The 14,587-nt window shown below is 40.3% G+C and overlaps 1 protein-coding gene across 5 annotated transcripts in view; it reads right to left on the bottom strand.

Moving 5' to 3' along the window:
* Positions 1–12,979, bottom strand: part of LOC148853056 (Tetratricopeptide repeat (TPR)-like superfamily protein) — a 128,879-nt gene extending 115,900 nt beyond the window's left edge. For 3 of the 5 annotated variants that reach the window (XR_016099545.1, XR_016099544.1, XM_088946349.1), the window contains exons 1-2: positions 12,816–12,979; positions 11,071–11,235 (exon numbers count right to left, since the gene is read on the bottom strand). Coding sequence is in view for 3 of the 5 variants with exons in the window: in XM_088946349.1 (XP_088802475.1) it covers positions 11,071–11,235; positions 12,816–12,839 (189 nt within the window). In the remaining 2 variants the exon portion in view is untranslated. The remainder of the gene's footprint in view (positions 1–11,070; positions 11,236–12,815) is intronic. The other 2 variants (XM_088946351.1, XM_088946350.1) reach the window with 2 other exon arrangements.
* Between the last annotated feature and the right edge of the window lie 1,608 nt (positions 12,980–14,587).

Genomic DNA, 14,587 nt, shown 5'->3' with positions numbered 1-14,587 from the left:
ACTACTTCTTGCCACCACTGTTTGCTTCTAGCTATCCAAATTACAAGATTGCCACCCAGGAAGGTACAATACCCTGTGGTTGACCTCCTGTTTGATATAGAGCCAGCCCAGTCAGCATCTGTGTATCCTACTATCTCAAGAGTTCCCCCCTTTTGGTATAACAAACCACGACCTGGAGCACCCTTTAGGTACCTAACGATTCTTAGAACAGCTTCCCAGTTAAGAACCCGGGGATGTTGCATAAACTGACTCACCACACTCACAGCAAATGATATATTTGGTCGGGTAATGGTCAGATAGTTCAGCTTTCCCATCAACCTTCTGTATCTTCCAGGATCATCAAACTCTTCACCGACATCCACACTTAACTTGGCATTGAGTTCCATATGAATCTCTGCTTGTTTAGCACCTAATAACCATGTTTCTTCAAGTAGATCAAGAACATGTTTTCTCTAACATAGGTTGATCCCCTGTTTTGACCTCGCAATCTCAATCCCTAGGAAATACTTTAGCTTCCCCAGATCTTTCGTATTGAAATGGTCCTGTAAGAATTTTTTCAGCTTGTCAATGCCATTGTTGTCACTTCCAGTTATGACAATATCATCTACATACACGACTAGCAAGATTGTCCCATCCTTTGAGTTATAACTGAACACAAAATGATCAACCTAACACTATTTCATCCCAAAGGCCTTCACCACTTCACTGAACCTGCCAAACCATGCACGTGGAGATTGTTTCAGTCCATAGATTGCCTTTTTGAGCCTACACGCCTTACCAGCCTCCCCCTGAGCAACGAACCTTGGTGGTTGCTCCATATACACCTCCTCAACAAGATCATCATGTAAAAAGGCATTTTTTATGTCAAGTTGCACAAGAGGCCAATCATAAATAGCAGCTAATGAGATTAACACCCGAACTGAACCAATTTTAACCACAGGAGAGAATGTCTCCATATAGTCCACACCATATAACTGAGAATAGCCCTTGGCCACTAACCGTGCCTTCAATCGTTCCACACTGCCATCAAGAAGGTGCTTCACTGTATACACCCATTTACACCCAACAGTGTGCTTACTAGGAGGAAGGGTGGTGAGTTCCCACATGTGATTATGTCGTAGAATAGAGAGTTCTTCTTCCATGGCTTGCTTCCACCCTGGGGAGGTAAGGGCTGTTAGACAGTTTTATATGCCCTTAGCTTCAATCAAAATTGATGTACTTTGAGTTTATTGTAAATGAATAAAAGTGCATATTTGATTCATGTTCCCTTGGTATGTTTCTGTGTAATACCCTTAAACTGGACACTTATTGAGACTCGTGTTAATTTAGAATGTTCACAGCCAGTGGGTCGGTCTGGGGAGACCTATCCTGACAAGGCTGACACTGTGGTGCCATCAAGTCGGTTGATGTGGCTTGTCTCAGCTACCGGGGTGAGACCCCAGGCACATACAGTGTGGGATTAATTGAATCTTTGAACTGGACCAGATTTCCAGTATTGCCCTGGACCTTGGAGATTGATGGGCAAAACTAGAAAATTACACCCGACCCCTAAACTCGATTATGATACTGCACTAGGTGTCGGATAGGTCTGTCTTTGATGTATCAATCAGTGAGATCCTTAGCGGGGGTCAAAACCTGGGTATGTTGGGACAATCCGAGAATTCATCTGAGTGGGTGATCATAGTGACAGGATCAGCCCCTTTGTCGGACAAAGGTAATGATCGGGGATGCGCTCTCACTGTTGGAAACCAAGACTGCCGGCAGCCGATTTCAACCGTTGAGATTTGTTTTGCAAAGTATATTTTATATAAGATATAAAAGTATATATATTATGGTTTCTAAAATGTTTGCAAAAGGTTTTAATTCCCGGGATCCATATAAGTGGAGAGTGCAACACTGTTCCTTGCAGCCGAGGGAGAGGTCCTCTCTTGTAAGGCAGTGTGTGATCATTAAGGGCTGAGAGGTTAAGTGTAAGACCATTGAGGATAATACCTGATGGGCTAATCTTGCATCTGCCCACAGTCCCTGGGTGTTACAATATGGCTTGGCCCAGGGACCACTTAGGGTAAGTGTTGCGCCCATAGAACCCATTTGATGGGTTTCAGGGGGTGCACTGTCTTTAACAGTGTATTCGACCAGGCCTTGTAACAAAGGCTGGGCCGAACCCATGTGGCTGATGTGTAGATCAATGCTTGGGTCCCACGCCATACAAGGAAGCCCAACTGGGCAGCAGTTAGGAAGGCTGAATGAGCACATAAGCTTAATGGGCCTAAAGCCCATTTCGAACTGGGCTATTTATAGATAAAGCTAATCTAATCTGCAGATAAGATAAGGGTTTATCCTTATCATTAGAAGAGAAGGCTGATCCAAATATGATTTGGATAAGCACCTCCTAATGGGATTAGGAGCTGATCTTTTAAGTTAACAAAAAGAAGGAGGGGGCGGCAGCCTTGAGAGAGAACAAGACACACATCAGATCCTCTTTAGTGCTGAAATCAAGAAGAGAGAATTCTGCACCCTGCGAATACTCTCTTGCCGCCCCCTGCTCTTGCTGCCTTGTTTGCCAGTTCGATCTCCAGCTGTGGGAGAAGTCAAGATTGGATCTTGACATCAGTTCTTTGAGAAAGGATTGAAAAGGAAGTTGTGCTCACGTTCCATCCTACTGTTTCTTGTGAAGGACAGAGTTCTTGGAGAAGAACACTGCTGATTCTGCTCCATCCTACACTGCGCCATCTTCAGTGGGAGCAATCTTTGGATCCTTCCTTGGGCGTGAACACCTTCGTTGGGAGATATTACTTCTCCGTATCAGGTATTATTCTCTCTCATTCCTTTTGGTTCAGATCTGGTTCAGTTTAAGGTTCAAGATTGATCCTTGAAAATATGATTTTCTAAATAGGGAATGTGATTCCCAGTTGAAGGGAGAAAAAAAATTTTGAAATTCGCCCCTTATTCCGCAATTTTTGGGCGTCCATGGGATGGATCTCTCATCCTTTCAAGGGCTTCCTGTACAGTCTTGGGAATGGGAACCAATGAGAGTAATGATATAAATTGCAATGGTATGAGAAGTACAAGTATGTTTACCTTTCCGCAAAGCAATAGGAAGATCAAGATCTGAGGGAGAAGGAGCAGTAGCAGGATCTGTCGACAGGTTCTGAAGTGGAGGAGGGGCCGAAGCACTTCTACGGGTATACACTTGAGTAATTGGTGGCCTCTCTGTAGTAACAGGCATATGACCTAGTTGTGTTGTCTTGTCCAGAGTACAACTTTTTAGCATGATCCCAGATCTCTTTGGCTGTATCTAGGAACATGAAGTTCATACTAATCTTTGGTTCCATGCTGTTCCAAAGCCATGTCATTATCTGTGCATCATCTTGTTCCCAATCATTGAACCCAGGAGAATTAGAGAAAGGTTTCTCCTCCTTCACATGTTTTACTTTCCTCTTGGCCTTCAAGAACACCTCCACAGATTTTGTCCACGGTACATAGTTTTCACCATTCAACTTGATGGATGTCATTTGAACACTTATATAATCTGAAGAAAGCATGATGTTGATTTTGTTGTCATTCCCTTCTACGGGAGAGGCCATCTCCATTATTTCACCTTCAAGTATACAACATAACCACACGCTCTTTCACACGGCCTATCTCACTTATAGCACCACCAACCCCAACTTTAAATACACATTACACACCACAAACTAAGGCTGAAATCACTCAGTCTTCACATCAAAAACCTGGGTTGCACACTGCAAAACCATTCACCACCACACACTAAGACTGAAATCACTCAGTCTTCACATCAAACACTTGGGCTGCACACTGCAGAACCAATTACACACAAGGTCTAGGACACAACCACCACCACCACCAATCACCACGACACAACCCCCACCAATCTACTTCTGTTGTGAACTTCAGCAGTCGACAACTCTTCTTTCAACATATATATGAAGAGAAATGCAGAGGAATACGACTGAAATGCATATCAGTCACACTGAGCATCACCACAACCAACTTTTGAAGCAACAAGAAAGCATTCACAGTCCCTTACCTGGACAAACAACAGTAGTGTTCAGCCCCCTTCGATACTGAATAGAGGGTTTAGTAAACGACTTCAACGGCCACCACAGCAATGACTGGAGGCATTCTCACCTCCAGATCACCAAAACGACAGCTCCTCTTCAGCCCCTTATCGAATCTCCACTCAGGTCAATTGAGAAAGAAGAAGACAGCTGTGAAAGCCGACGGCGAACCCAGAAAGAGAACAGCAACAAGAAAGAAATAAGGATACGACCTTACAGCTCTGATACCATGTGAATAAACCCTAGTTGATTCTAGGTCAAAGTAGAGAAGAAGGAAGAAGAAAGAAAAGAGAAAGAAGGAGAAGAATGTTCGGCCAGACTAGAAGAGAGAATGTGAAAAAAAAAATCACTCTCCTAGCCGACCCACTTGGATTTTATTCATAAACTTGGAGTTACAAGAAAGACAGTTTTGTCCCTCATATAAGATGGGACACATAACTTAAACTCAGATACAATAGACCTTTCACTTCCAAGAAGATAAACCAGAATGACCAAAATACCCCTGACTCGAGCACTCTAACACCACGTAAGTATTAAGGGCAGTTCGGTCCTTTCCTACATTTAGTGAACATAACCTATAAATATTAAGAGAGTGGCGGCGGCAGACTCATTCAATCTGTCCCTCCTTTCAAAACCCTTGTGCACTTCTGCTTCTTCTCCTTTCTTCTTCCTTTTCCTTCTATATTTCTCAATCCGAAATCAGTTGGGATTCAAGACTGATTGTAGTCTTGATCGACTACTAACTGGGAGTTGAGGTAGGTTGAGTTAGTGGGCCAAGTAGTCTTGTGGAGTTGGTTAAGAACACTAAACCCATGGACCTTGTTATTTCTCCTAGGCCAAAGGTTTGAGGAGATCTTACTTCTCCTGGTCCCAATTTTAATCCCATAACTAATAAGGATAAGGATAAGTCACATGCTCACTTAAAACAGCATGTGTCTGGAGTTGGGGAGGGTTCAATTACATGCTCACTTAAAACAGCACATGACTGGGGGGGGGAGTCACATACTCACTTAAATCTTCACATGACTGAAGTTGGGGGGATCAGTTGATAGACGATTCTAATCGTCTATCTTCTTCCTCCTCGAGTTCCCATAGCCCAACTTTAGACATCAGGGTAGAGTGCACATTCTAGTAGCTCTTTTCAGTGGATCCCAACTAAGAGCTTGAATTAGTTGTCGCCTGAGAGGCAGAATCCTAGATGCGTCAAGCACATTGATTTAGAAAAGCTAGAATCTGCAATTTTGTATGGAGATTCGAGTATGAGTAACCTCAATTTGCAAGCTAAACAAAATATGATTGAAACAGGAAGCCTGAATACAGAGGTGTTGTTCTTAGAAGAAGATGGGGCTACTGCAGATTTTCCCAAGGAAGAACAAAGGGTAGGAGGTGTTGCACTTGTTGGACAGATCCCACTATCCCATAATGAGGGAGCCAATGAAAAGTCACAAGGCATACAAGACTTAAATGTAAGAGAACAGCTCTCTCTCTTGTGAGCATGGATAAGGGTGAACTAGGAAGGGGAGTACTGGGAGTCTGGGATTGGGTTTTCAAGAGGGTAGACTGAACAGTGGTGCTTGCACTACCATGTCTACTCCACAGAAGTCTCCCTGTAAGGAAACAACACCAGTCCAAGTCGTATTTGGCAAAGTCCTAGCATTCCTTGTGTTATCCCTATCCAACCAGGTACAAATGTCAATTTGTTTTTGGTTACTAACCATTGTATTATGCCTGAAACAGAGGTACCAGCATCCCACCTAGAAGGTACAACAAGGGTACGATTGGAGGTGGAACAAGGTGGAAGAGTTGGGGAAGAGTACCTTAAAGGGAAGAGTGGGGAGGTAGATAAAATTTGGGGACTGATTTCCACAGAGTTTGAGAATCTCAAACAAAATGAAGGATATGTGGACGGGTTCAGTGAAATGGTGATGGATAGGGGAAAGGAAGGGGTTGACTATGATAAAGAAGGACTTCAGACTTCAGTTTTGGAAATTATTGGTGAGGGAGGTCAGGTCGACGAGAGGGTTGAAAGGAAAGGACAGGTGAAATCTTATAATAAAAAGAGTGAGGCAAAAAAGAATAAGGAAAAGAATAAACGATTTGAAGTGGAAAGATTAATTGGTGACATCGAAGGGAATCTAGAGTTTAATGGTAGAGGTGATAGGAGAAAGGATATGAAGTAAGGAGTTGTCGTTTATGACCGAGGGTGTTTGCATGATCTGTGCCTATGAGAATAGTTAGATGAAATGTTAGGGGATTAGGGAGTGCAAGGAAAAGGAGGGTGATAAAGGATTTACGTAGAAGGGAAAGGCCTGACATTGTTATGTTACAAGAAACAAAGTTGGTGGAGTTGGACGAAAGATGGGTGAGGAGTGTATGGAGGTCTAGAGGAGTAGGGTGGACCTCAGTCCCTTCTTGGGGAGCCTCGGGAGGGATTGTCACATTATGGAAGGATGATGTAGTAGAAGCAGTGGAGGAATTAATAGGGAGGTTCTTGGTTTCCATCAAATTCAAGAATGTAGGGGATGACTTCACTTGGGTGTTAACCAATATCTATAGTCCTAATAACTATAAAGGAATGACATGTGGGAGGAGTTGTATGCAATTCAGGGTCTATGGGAAGGTTTGTGGTGTTTGGAAGGGGACTTCAATGTAATACGTTTTACCGAAGAAACTAATAGTTCCCAACAAACCATCACAACTAGCATGACAAAGTTTAATAGCTTTATTGATGATTGTGAGTTAAAGGAGATCCCGCTGCTACAAGCTAGATTTACTTGGTCTAACTTACAGGAAACTCCCTTGTGGTCGAAGTTGGACAGGCTTATCTTTAATGTTGATTAGGAGAACTATTGGGGAAACTTGGTGTCTAGAGCTTTGCCTAGGGTAACCTCGGATCACTATCCTATAACAATAGGTGTGGAAGATTTTACCGGTGGACCTAGGCCTTTTAGGTTTGAGAACATGTGGCTAACCCACCTCGACTTTGTGAATAAAGTTAATTTATGGTGGAATGAGGAACTGAGGAGGATAAAGTGGAAAGGGGTAAGATTTCACAAGAAATTGCAGAGGCTAAGATCCAAAATAAAAGAATGAAATAGGGATCACTTTGGAAGAATTGAGGAGCAAAAAGTGAATCTAATCTCTAGGATAGAAGGGCTAGATGAAAGAGACGCTCAAGCTAGAATGGAGGAGGGTGAGAGAGACATGAGGAGACAATTAAAGAAGGATTTAGAAGAGGTCTTATAGAGAGAATAAATAACTTGGAGGCGGAAATCGAGGCATAGGTGGATCAAGGAAGATGATGGAAATACAAAGTTTTTTCATGATGTGGCAAATGGGAGGAGGAGAAAGAACTTAGTATCTAAGCTAGAGATAGGGGAGGTTTTCACTAATCAGGATGATATTGCCAAGAAGTTTGCAGATCACTTTAAATCGATTTACAGAAGACCCTTGGATGAGAGGTTGGAATTGGAAGGGATGGATTGGTGAAGTCTGGATGAAGATCAAGTTAGGTGGCTGGAAAGAATTTTTGAGGAAGAAGAGATTAGGAAGGCAATGTTCTTAATGAATAGATCCAAATCTCTAGGCCCAAATGGTTTTACAATGGCCTTTTACCAAGATTGTTGGGATGTGATAAAAAATTATCTTTGTGAGGTTGTTAATGAGTTTGCAAATAAGCATATAGTCAATCGAGGCATTAACGCTACTTTCTTGACTCTATTTCCAAAGAAATCCGATGCCATCCATCCTAAAGACTTCAGGACAAATTAGTTTGGTGACTAGTATCTATAAAATCCTGGCAAAGGTTCTACCTTTGAGGATTAAAGAAATCCTTCCCTCCATTATTAGTCAGGCTCAAGGGGCATTCACCCAAGGATGACAGATAATTGATCAGATCCTGATTGCCAACAAATGTGTGGAGGAGATGAAGAAGTCTAAGCAAAGAGGCTTTGTTTGTAAGCTCAATCTTGAGAAAGCCTATGATTTGGTGGACTGGAAGTTCCTAGTAAAGGTTTTGAGAAAGTGTGGGTTAAGGGGAAAGATGGGGTGGTAAGGGCTTTTTCCAACTAGTAGGGGTATTAGACAAGGAGATCCACTTTCACCTTTTCTCTTTACCTTGGTAGCTGATGTGGTTAGTCGAATTATCACCAAGGCTGATAGGGAAGATGTGATAAGAGGGTGGAGAATGGCACAAACCGAACTCCAATAATTCATCTGCAATTTTTGGATGACTTGATGATCTTTTGTGATGGTGGTTTTAGTGAGAAAATGGGAAACCTTAAAGAAATGATTAAAGCCTTTGAAGGAGTGACCAATTTGAAAATCGATTTAGAAAAGAGCTGTATAGTCAGAGTCAAACTGGATTTTGAGGAGATTGAGGTTATTGCAGATTGTCTTCGGTGCTCCATTTCTAGCTGGCCTTTGTCCTATTTAGGGCTGCCATTAGGGGCAAACCCTAGGGAGAGTAGGTTTTGGACCCTAGTCATAGAGAAGTTTGAAAAAAGATTAGCTACGTGGAAGAAAAATTACATCTCTTTGGGTGGGAGGATCACCTTGATAAGAGCTACCCTTATGAACCTACCTACTTACTACCTCCCTATCTTTAGGATACCATCTAGGGAAGCAAAGAAACTGGAAAAATTGATGAGAGATTTTCTTTGGGAAACAAGAGAAGGTAAAAAAGACCACTTAATTTATTGGGAGGTTGTGGATAAAAGCAAAGAAGAAGGAGGATTAGGGCTTGGGAATGTGCTTAAAAAGAATTCAGCTTTGTTAGGGAAGTGATTGTGGAGATGGCCTATGGAGCGAGATAGGTTGTGGCATGAAGTGGTGAAGAGTATTCATGGATGCTCAGAGTGTGGATGCGACACTGGTACTTCAAGGAGGGTTAATCTAGCAACGCCATGGAAAGCAATTAACAAAATTCTTCCACAGTTCCTTAGTTGTATCAGGTATGATGCTTGTTATGGTAATTCTATTCGGTTTTGGAAGGACATTTGGGCTGGAGAACTTCCCCTACAAAACCTTTTTCCATCCTTGTATAAAAAAGCAGTGATTTCAAAATTCCTTCCTTCAATTTTAAATTTGTCGTCTTTGTCTTGGGATTTTGGTTTCTATAGAGGGTTAAGGGAGGATGAAGTTGATTGCTTGTCTACTCTTCTTGGTCTCCTCGATAAGGTTTGGTTGGATCCTTTGAAGCCTTATAAGAGGATTTGGGCCATTCACCCCAATGGATCTTTTTCTTGTGGTTCCTTTTTTAAATTCTTGTACCAAACCTCCTCTCAACAAAGTTTCCCTTCCAAAGAAATCTGGTGTAGGCCAATTCCCTCCAAGTTTATGGCTTTGTGTTGGGAAGTGTGTCATGGTAGAGTAAGCATGATGGATAACCTACAAAAGAGAAGACCCTTCTTATGTATTTCTCCAAAGTCCAAAATAGTGCACTCTTTGCAGATCTCATGGTGAGGATTGTTATCACTTATTTTTATCTTGTAGTGTCACTACAGAGCTTTGGGTTTGGCTTCTATCATTGTTTGGGAGTAGATTGGATATGCCAACAGAAGTAAGTACAATTTTTAACCCTTCTATGTTTAATTGGCCCCATAAAAGAGGTAGGAAAATGTGGAGGTGTGCACGAGTAGCCTTGTTATGGACAGTTTGGGAAGAAAGGAATGCTAGGATCTTCCAGGAAAAAGGGAGGAGCAGTCATGCCTCGAAGGACTGCATTATGTATAGGGCAACACATTGGTTAAAGACACTAGATTTGTTTGATCATTTCTCCTTTACTGACTGTTGGAGGGATTGGTTATCAATAGCAAGTTGTTCCTCCTCCAAGGTAAAGGTAATGACAAGTTGGGTCCCTCCTCCTCACAGTTCTTTGAAGCTGAATTTTGATGAGAGTAGCCAGGGCAACCCGGGTCCCTCTAGATTGGGAGGTGTACTGAGGAATGAGGCTAGAGAGGTCATCTTACTATATTCTAGCCTTTTAGGTGTTGGGAACTCTATTCGGGCAGAGCTGTTAGCTACAATACAAGGAATAATCCTTGCAAAAGAAATGGGTGTGGAGTAGCTTCTGGTTGAAGGGGACTCTAAGACAGTGGTGAACTGGTTAAATAATCCGGACGATGTCACGTGGGACTACAAGAATGGGATAAAGAAATTCAAATGGCTAACAAGGAATATGTCTGTAACAGTACAGTGGGTTGGGAGATCAATTAATGCATTTGCTAATGTCTTAGAAAAACAAGGGACAAATAGGAAAACATTATTCTGGGCACAACTGTAATTTGTGTTTTTTAACAGTCTTGCACTTTTTTATGTAGTTTTTGTGTTTTCTGTATGGAGAGGCAGCACCTCACGCCTAAGGGGATTTTCATGTAACCAATCTTTGAATTAATGGAATATGATTCTTTACTTATCAAAAAAAAAAAGGGAAATTTTATAAAAACTCACCATGGCTTTCCAACATTTCTCATAAACTCACCATAACTTTTCAAAACTTCCAAGAAACCCCATGTCAGTGAGCTTTTGTTTTCCAAAACTCACCATCCATTAGAGCACCATTAGTGTTCATTGACAGAAGTTGTCCACGTCAGCATAAATACAACTTTTATGACCAAACTGCCCCTGAATGAAGACTCGGCCTTATTAAACATATTTTAATTACTAAAATGCCCTTATGTGCCCATCTGCATTATACATTTAGTGTAAAACATATTTTTAAGGGTCACGTGATCTTTAATCTGATTATTTGAATTGGGCTCTTCTTTTGGACCACCTGACCCATTTGGTCCGAATGGGCCACTACATTAGGACCACAATAGAAAATAGGCATACAAAGATACAAAACGTGGAGAAATATAAAGATGCAAACTGTGGAGAAATATATAAAAAAAGAACAAAACAAAATCAAGTCACCACATTAGGACCACAATAGAAAATAGGCATATAAAGATACAAAATGAAATGCATTAACTGATTAATTTACCACCTTTTCTTTCATAGGCTGAGGCCCAAAACCACGTTTTCCCTTTGGAGCCGAACAGAAAACTGTACACCTCTTCCAAGCATGACCATTAAAGCAAGCATATAAAGGAAGCTTTTCTGACTGTTTCCCCATAATAAACATATAGGATTTGGTAATGGACACATTACCCTGAAACATTAAAAGTTCAAATATCATTGGAAGGTAGAATGTACTAAACCTTAAAAGTTCAAATATCACTGGGCCTGCAATATCTGTTATAAATGTGATTTCCTTTTACTCACTCAAAGCTAAAATTAATGTTGTACATGTTCCTTTCAATTAATATAATGAGTTAGGAGGCCTAACTGTTTCTTATCCCCTAATTGGTGTCTTCTCTGCAAAGCTAGTGGTAATACTTGTTATTACTTACTAATCCATGGCCATCTGTTACTTTTATTTGGGAATGGTTTTTCTTACTATTTGGGTTCAAATGGACTCTCTTGACAAGCACATCTAGCCTTTTTTTTTAATTTACTTGGCCAAAAATCTTTCAACTGCTAAATGCCATCCCCATTATTCTAAAAAAAAAATCACATGGATCAAACAAGTAGAATCATTATAACATCTTATGAGAAACTCCAAAGGCAATTGAATCATACCAAAAGTCCAAAACTCGTCAACATTGTGCTACTACTCTTGGTTCACTCTATTCGATCAATACAGATGAGTAAATGGTCAAGCTTGGAGATGGTCTTACGTTATTTATCATCTCAGAAATTTCAACTTCCTAGTTAGAGAAAACTATGCTAAAAGCCTCCAAGTTTAAAGACGAGAAAGTAATGGGAATTTTTGGAACAACAGTCCCGAATTAGTTTGTATAATGTTTTGGATTGAACTTATCTGAAATGTTTTGGGTTGATCAATACTAATTGGCATGCAACAGTAATAGTACCAAACAACCTCATAGTCGTCCACCTCCCCCATCTCCTCCCCCTCACAATCAGTAATCCATCCCGGAAAAAACAACAGAATATCAATCAAGATCTTAGCCAACTTTACCATTCCCTTGGAAATCGATCCTGTCTTGTGATAGCTTCTTCCAATTAATTTCCATTTTAACATGTCAAAAGAAACAAGTGCTCTGGTGCTATATACAGCAAAAGGTCATAACCCAATGCTGGTTCCAGCACCCAGGGTCTCGGGTGGAGTGAACCGGATAAGACAGGTTAGCACTAAGTGCCCACTCTTAAGACTCGAGGCTGTATATGCAACAAAAAAAATAATAATAAAAATGGCACCATACCCATATGCAACAAAAATAAAAATGGTGGAAAAGAAATAGTTAATACAAGGAACCCTGAACTTCACCGATTCAATACAGCAAAAAAATAAAAAATAAAAAATCACTGGTTTATATTAACATTTCCATGCATAAGCTCCTGCAATTCACCTCCAAATACAATTTTATCTCTTTATTAAGCTGGTAAGATAAATCTAATAAACATTCCATCCTTTGGGTCATTTCAAATTATCAAGTGAAGAAGTGAAAATAGAAGTTCTATGGTCTTAGTATATTAGCTTCTTCTATTTGGTTTGCATTTCCTGTTTTACCACTGTGTTCACTCATGTAGATACCAGATTAACAGAAAATTAAACTCGTAAGGCGTGTCGAATGAAATTCAAAAGAAATAAAAGCTAAAATATCAAGCATCACATGAGTATTGACGACTAAAAGGCGAAGAGGAGAGACAGGGAGAGAGACTAATGACCGTAGGAGAGAGACGGGGTTCCATTGTACGGGCGAGAGGCGTCGCAAGCAACTATACTGGTGGAGACCGGAGAGCCGATAAGATATATATTGTCTAAGCATACGTAGGGAGAATTATTTGCCTTGCAATTAGCATTCTATTTAGGGAAAAGTACCGTTGGGCTCCATTCAGAAATCTGAATTCCAGTCGAGTCGTATTAGAAATCAAAATTACTTTTTAGACAAATGTTTGGACAGAGATATCCTTCCACAAGTAAAAGGAGTTCTATGGGTAATTTACACGGACCCCATGGGTCGGTGACGAAGACCATGCACTTTTTTTTCGATAAATACCTCTGAACTTTGGCCATTAGACAAAGACCCCTCCGTTAGCATTTTGTTAGTTAACTTCGAAAAAAAATTTTATCACTGTTTAAAGTTTTCTAAATTCCTAAATTATCATTTTTTAATTTACTTTAATTATTTTATTATTTTATGAAATCATTTTACCTCCAAACCCTAACTCAAATTTGCAGTACAAGAAGAAGAAGTAAACAGGAACCTAGAAGCTTTCAACACTTTAACGTGAAACGGGTGGTTGGTTCCCACATCTTAAATCCCAACGTGAAACGGGTGGTTAAAACACCCAACCAAACCAGCATAACTTTCTAACCAAACGGGTGCTACTCAAAATGTTATAACTACAAACTACCACAATTCCAGATAGAACCTTGGTTTATTCATCTACATTTATTTATTGATTTTTTTTATGTTTTTTGTTTTATATAAAGACTAAATGCATTTATCCAAATTAATAAGATAATGACCATTTTAACCATAAAAAATTAGTATTAAAAGGGACGACTTTGACCCATCTAAGTATTGGCAACTTCTCTCCAACCCAAAAATTTACTTACCTACGTGAGAGTGATACCCAGGAAAATGAATTTTGTATGGACCCCACATGAATCTGAAAACAAAACATAAGTATTCGGTCAACAGCAATCAAAATCCCCATTGACCGACGTCCCCCTCTCAAAATCAGAAAAACAAAAGGGTCCTTAATAATTACCAATTGTTGGGATAAAGCTTAGTTGAGTAGAGCAAAGTTTTTAAAAACGAAACCAGACAGGGAGCCGTTCTAGGTCTGGTTTTCGGGTTGAACGATCTAACTATCCAGTTTGAGTGAATGGCTTGTTCTAACAAAAAAATTAAAAAATAAAAAAAAAAAAGCCAAAAACCATTGTTTGGTTCAACGATTCCACCACCAGGTCAATGATTCGCTGACCAAATCAACAATTTTTCACCAAAAGACAATTCTGGGTGAATCAAAGGACCTAGAGGACCTAGAGGTGGATTTTGTGGAGTATTAGTAATTGCTAATTATGGTAGAGGACCTAGAGGTGGATTTTGTGAATCATTCCCTTTTCCAAAGCCCAAGCCCCCTCCCCCAAGCCGGTCAGACATGATTGTACCAGCATCCATTGTTTAGAGCATATTCACATGACCCGTGCCTCAGGCTATGTATTTATCTTTTTCTGCCAATATTTGTACTCATGTTGATAATAGATAGGTTAAGTACACTACAGTACAATGTAGAATTCTGAACTATAACCTCCATAGTCTATTAGTTACTATTAGCCCTTCTTATAAATCGCATCCTGTCCGTGGGTTTGATATCAGTCCACGGTCAAGATTCATTCCCTTATATAGTGAGACTAAAAAATTCTGAATTGGGCTGATCAGTCATTTTCCCTATAATCTAAGGCTATATTTGGTTTTGAAAGAAAGACT

Source organism: Nelumbo lutea, chromosome 5 (assembly GCF_056320005.1).
Source record: "Nelumbo lutea isolate HS-2025 chromosome 5, American lotus-T2T, whole genome shotgun sequence".
Taxonomy (NCBI): Eukaryota; Viridiplantae; Streptophyta; class Magnoliopsida; order Proteales; family Nelumbonaceae; genus Nelumbo; species Nelumbo lutea.
Note: the sequence above shows the minus strand (reverse complement) of the source record. Positions and strands in the feature narration are given on the sequence as shown.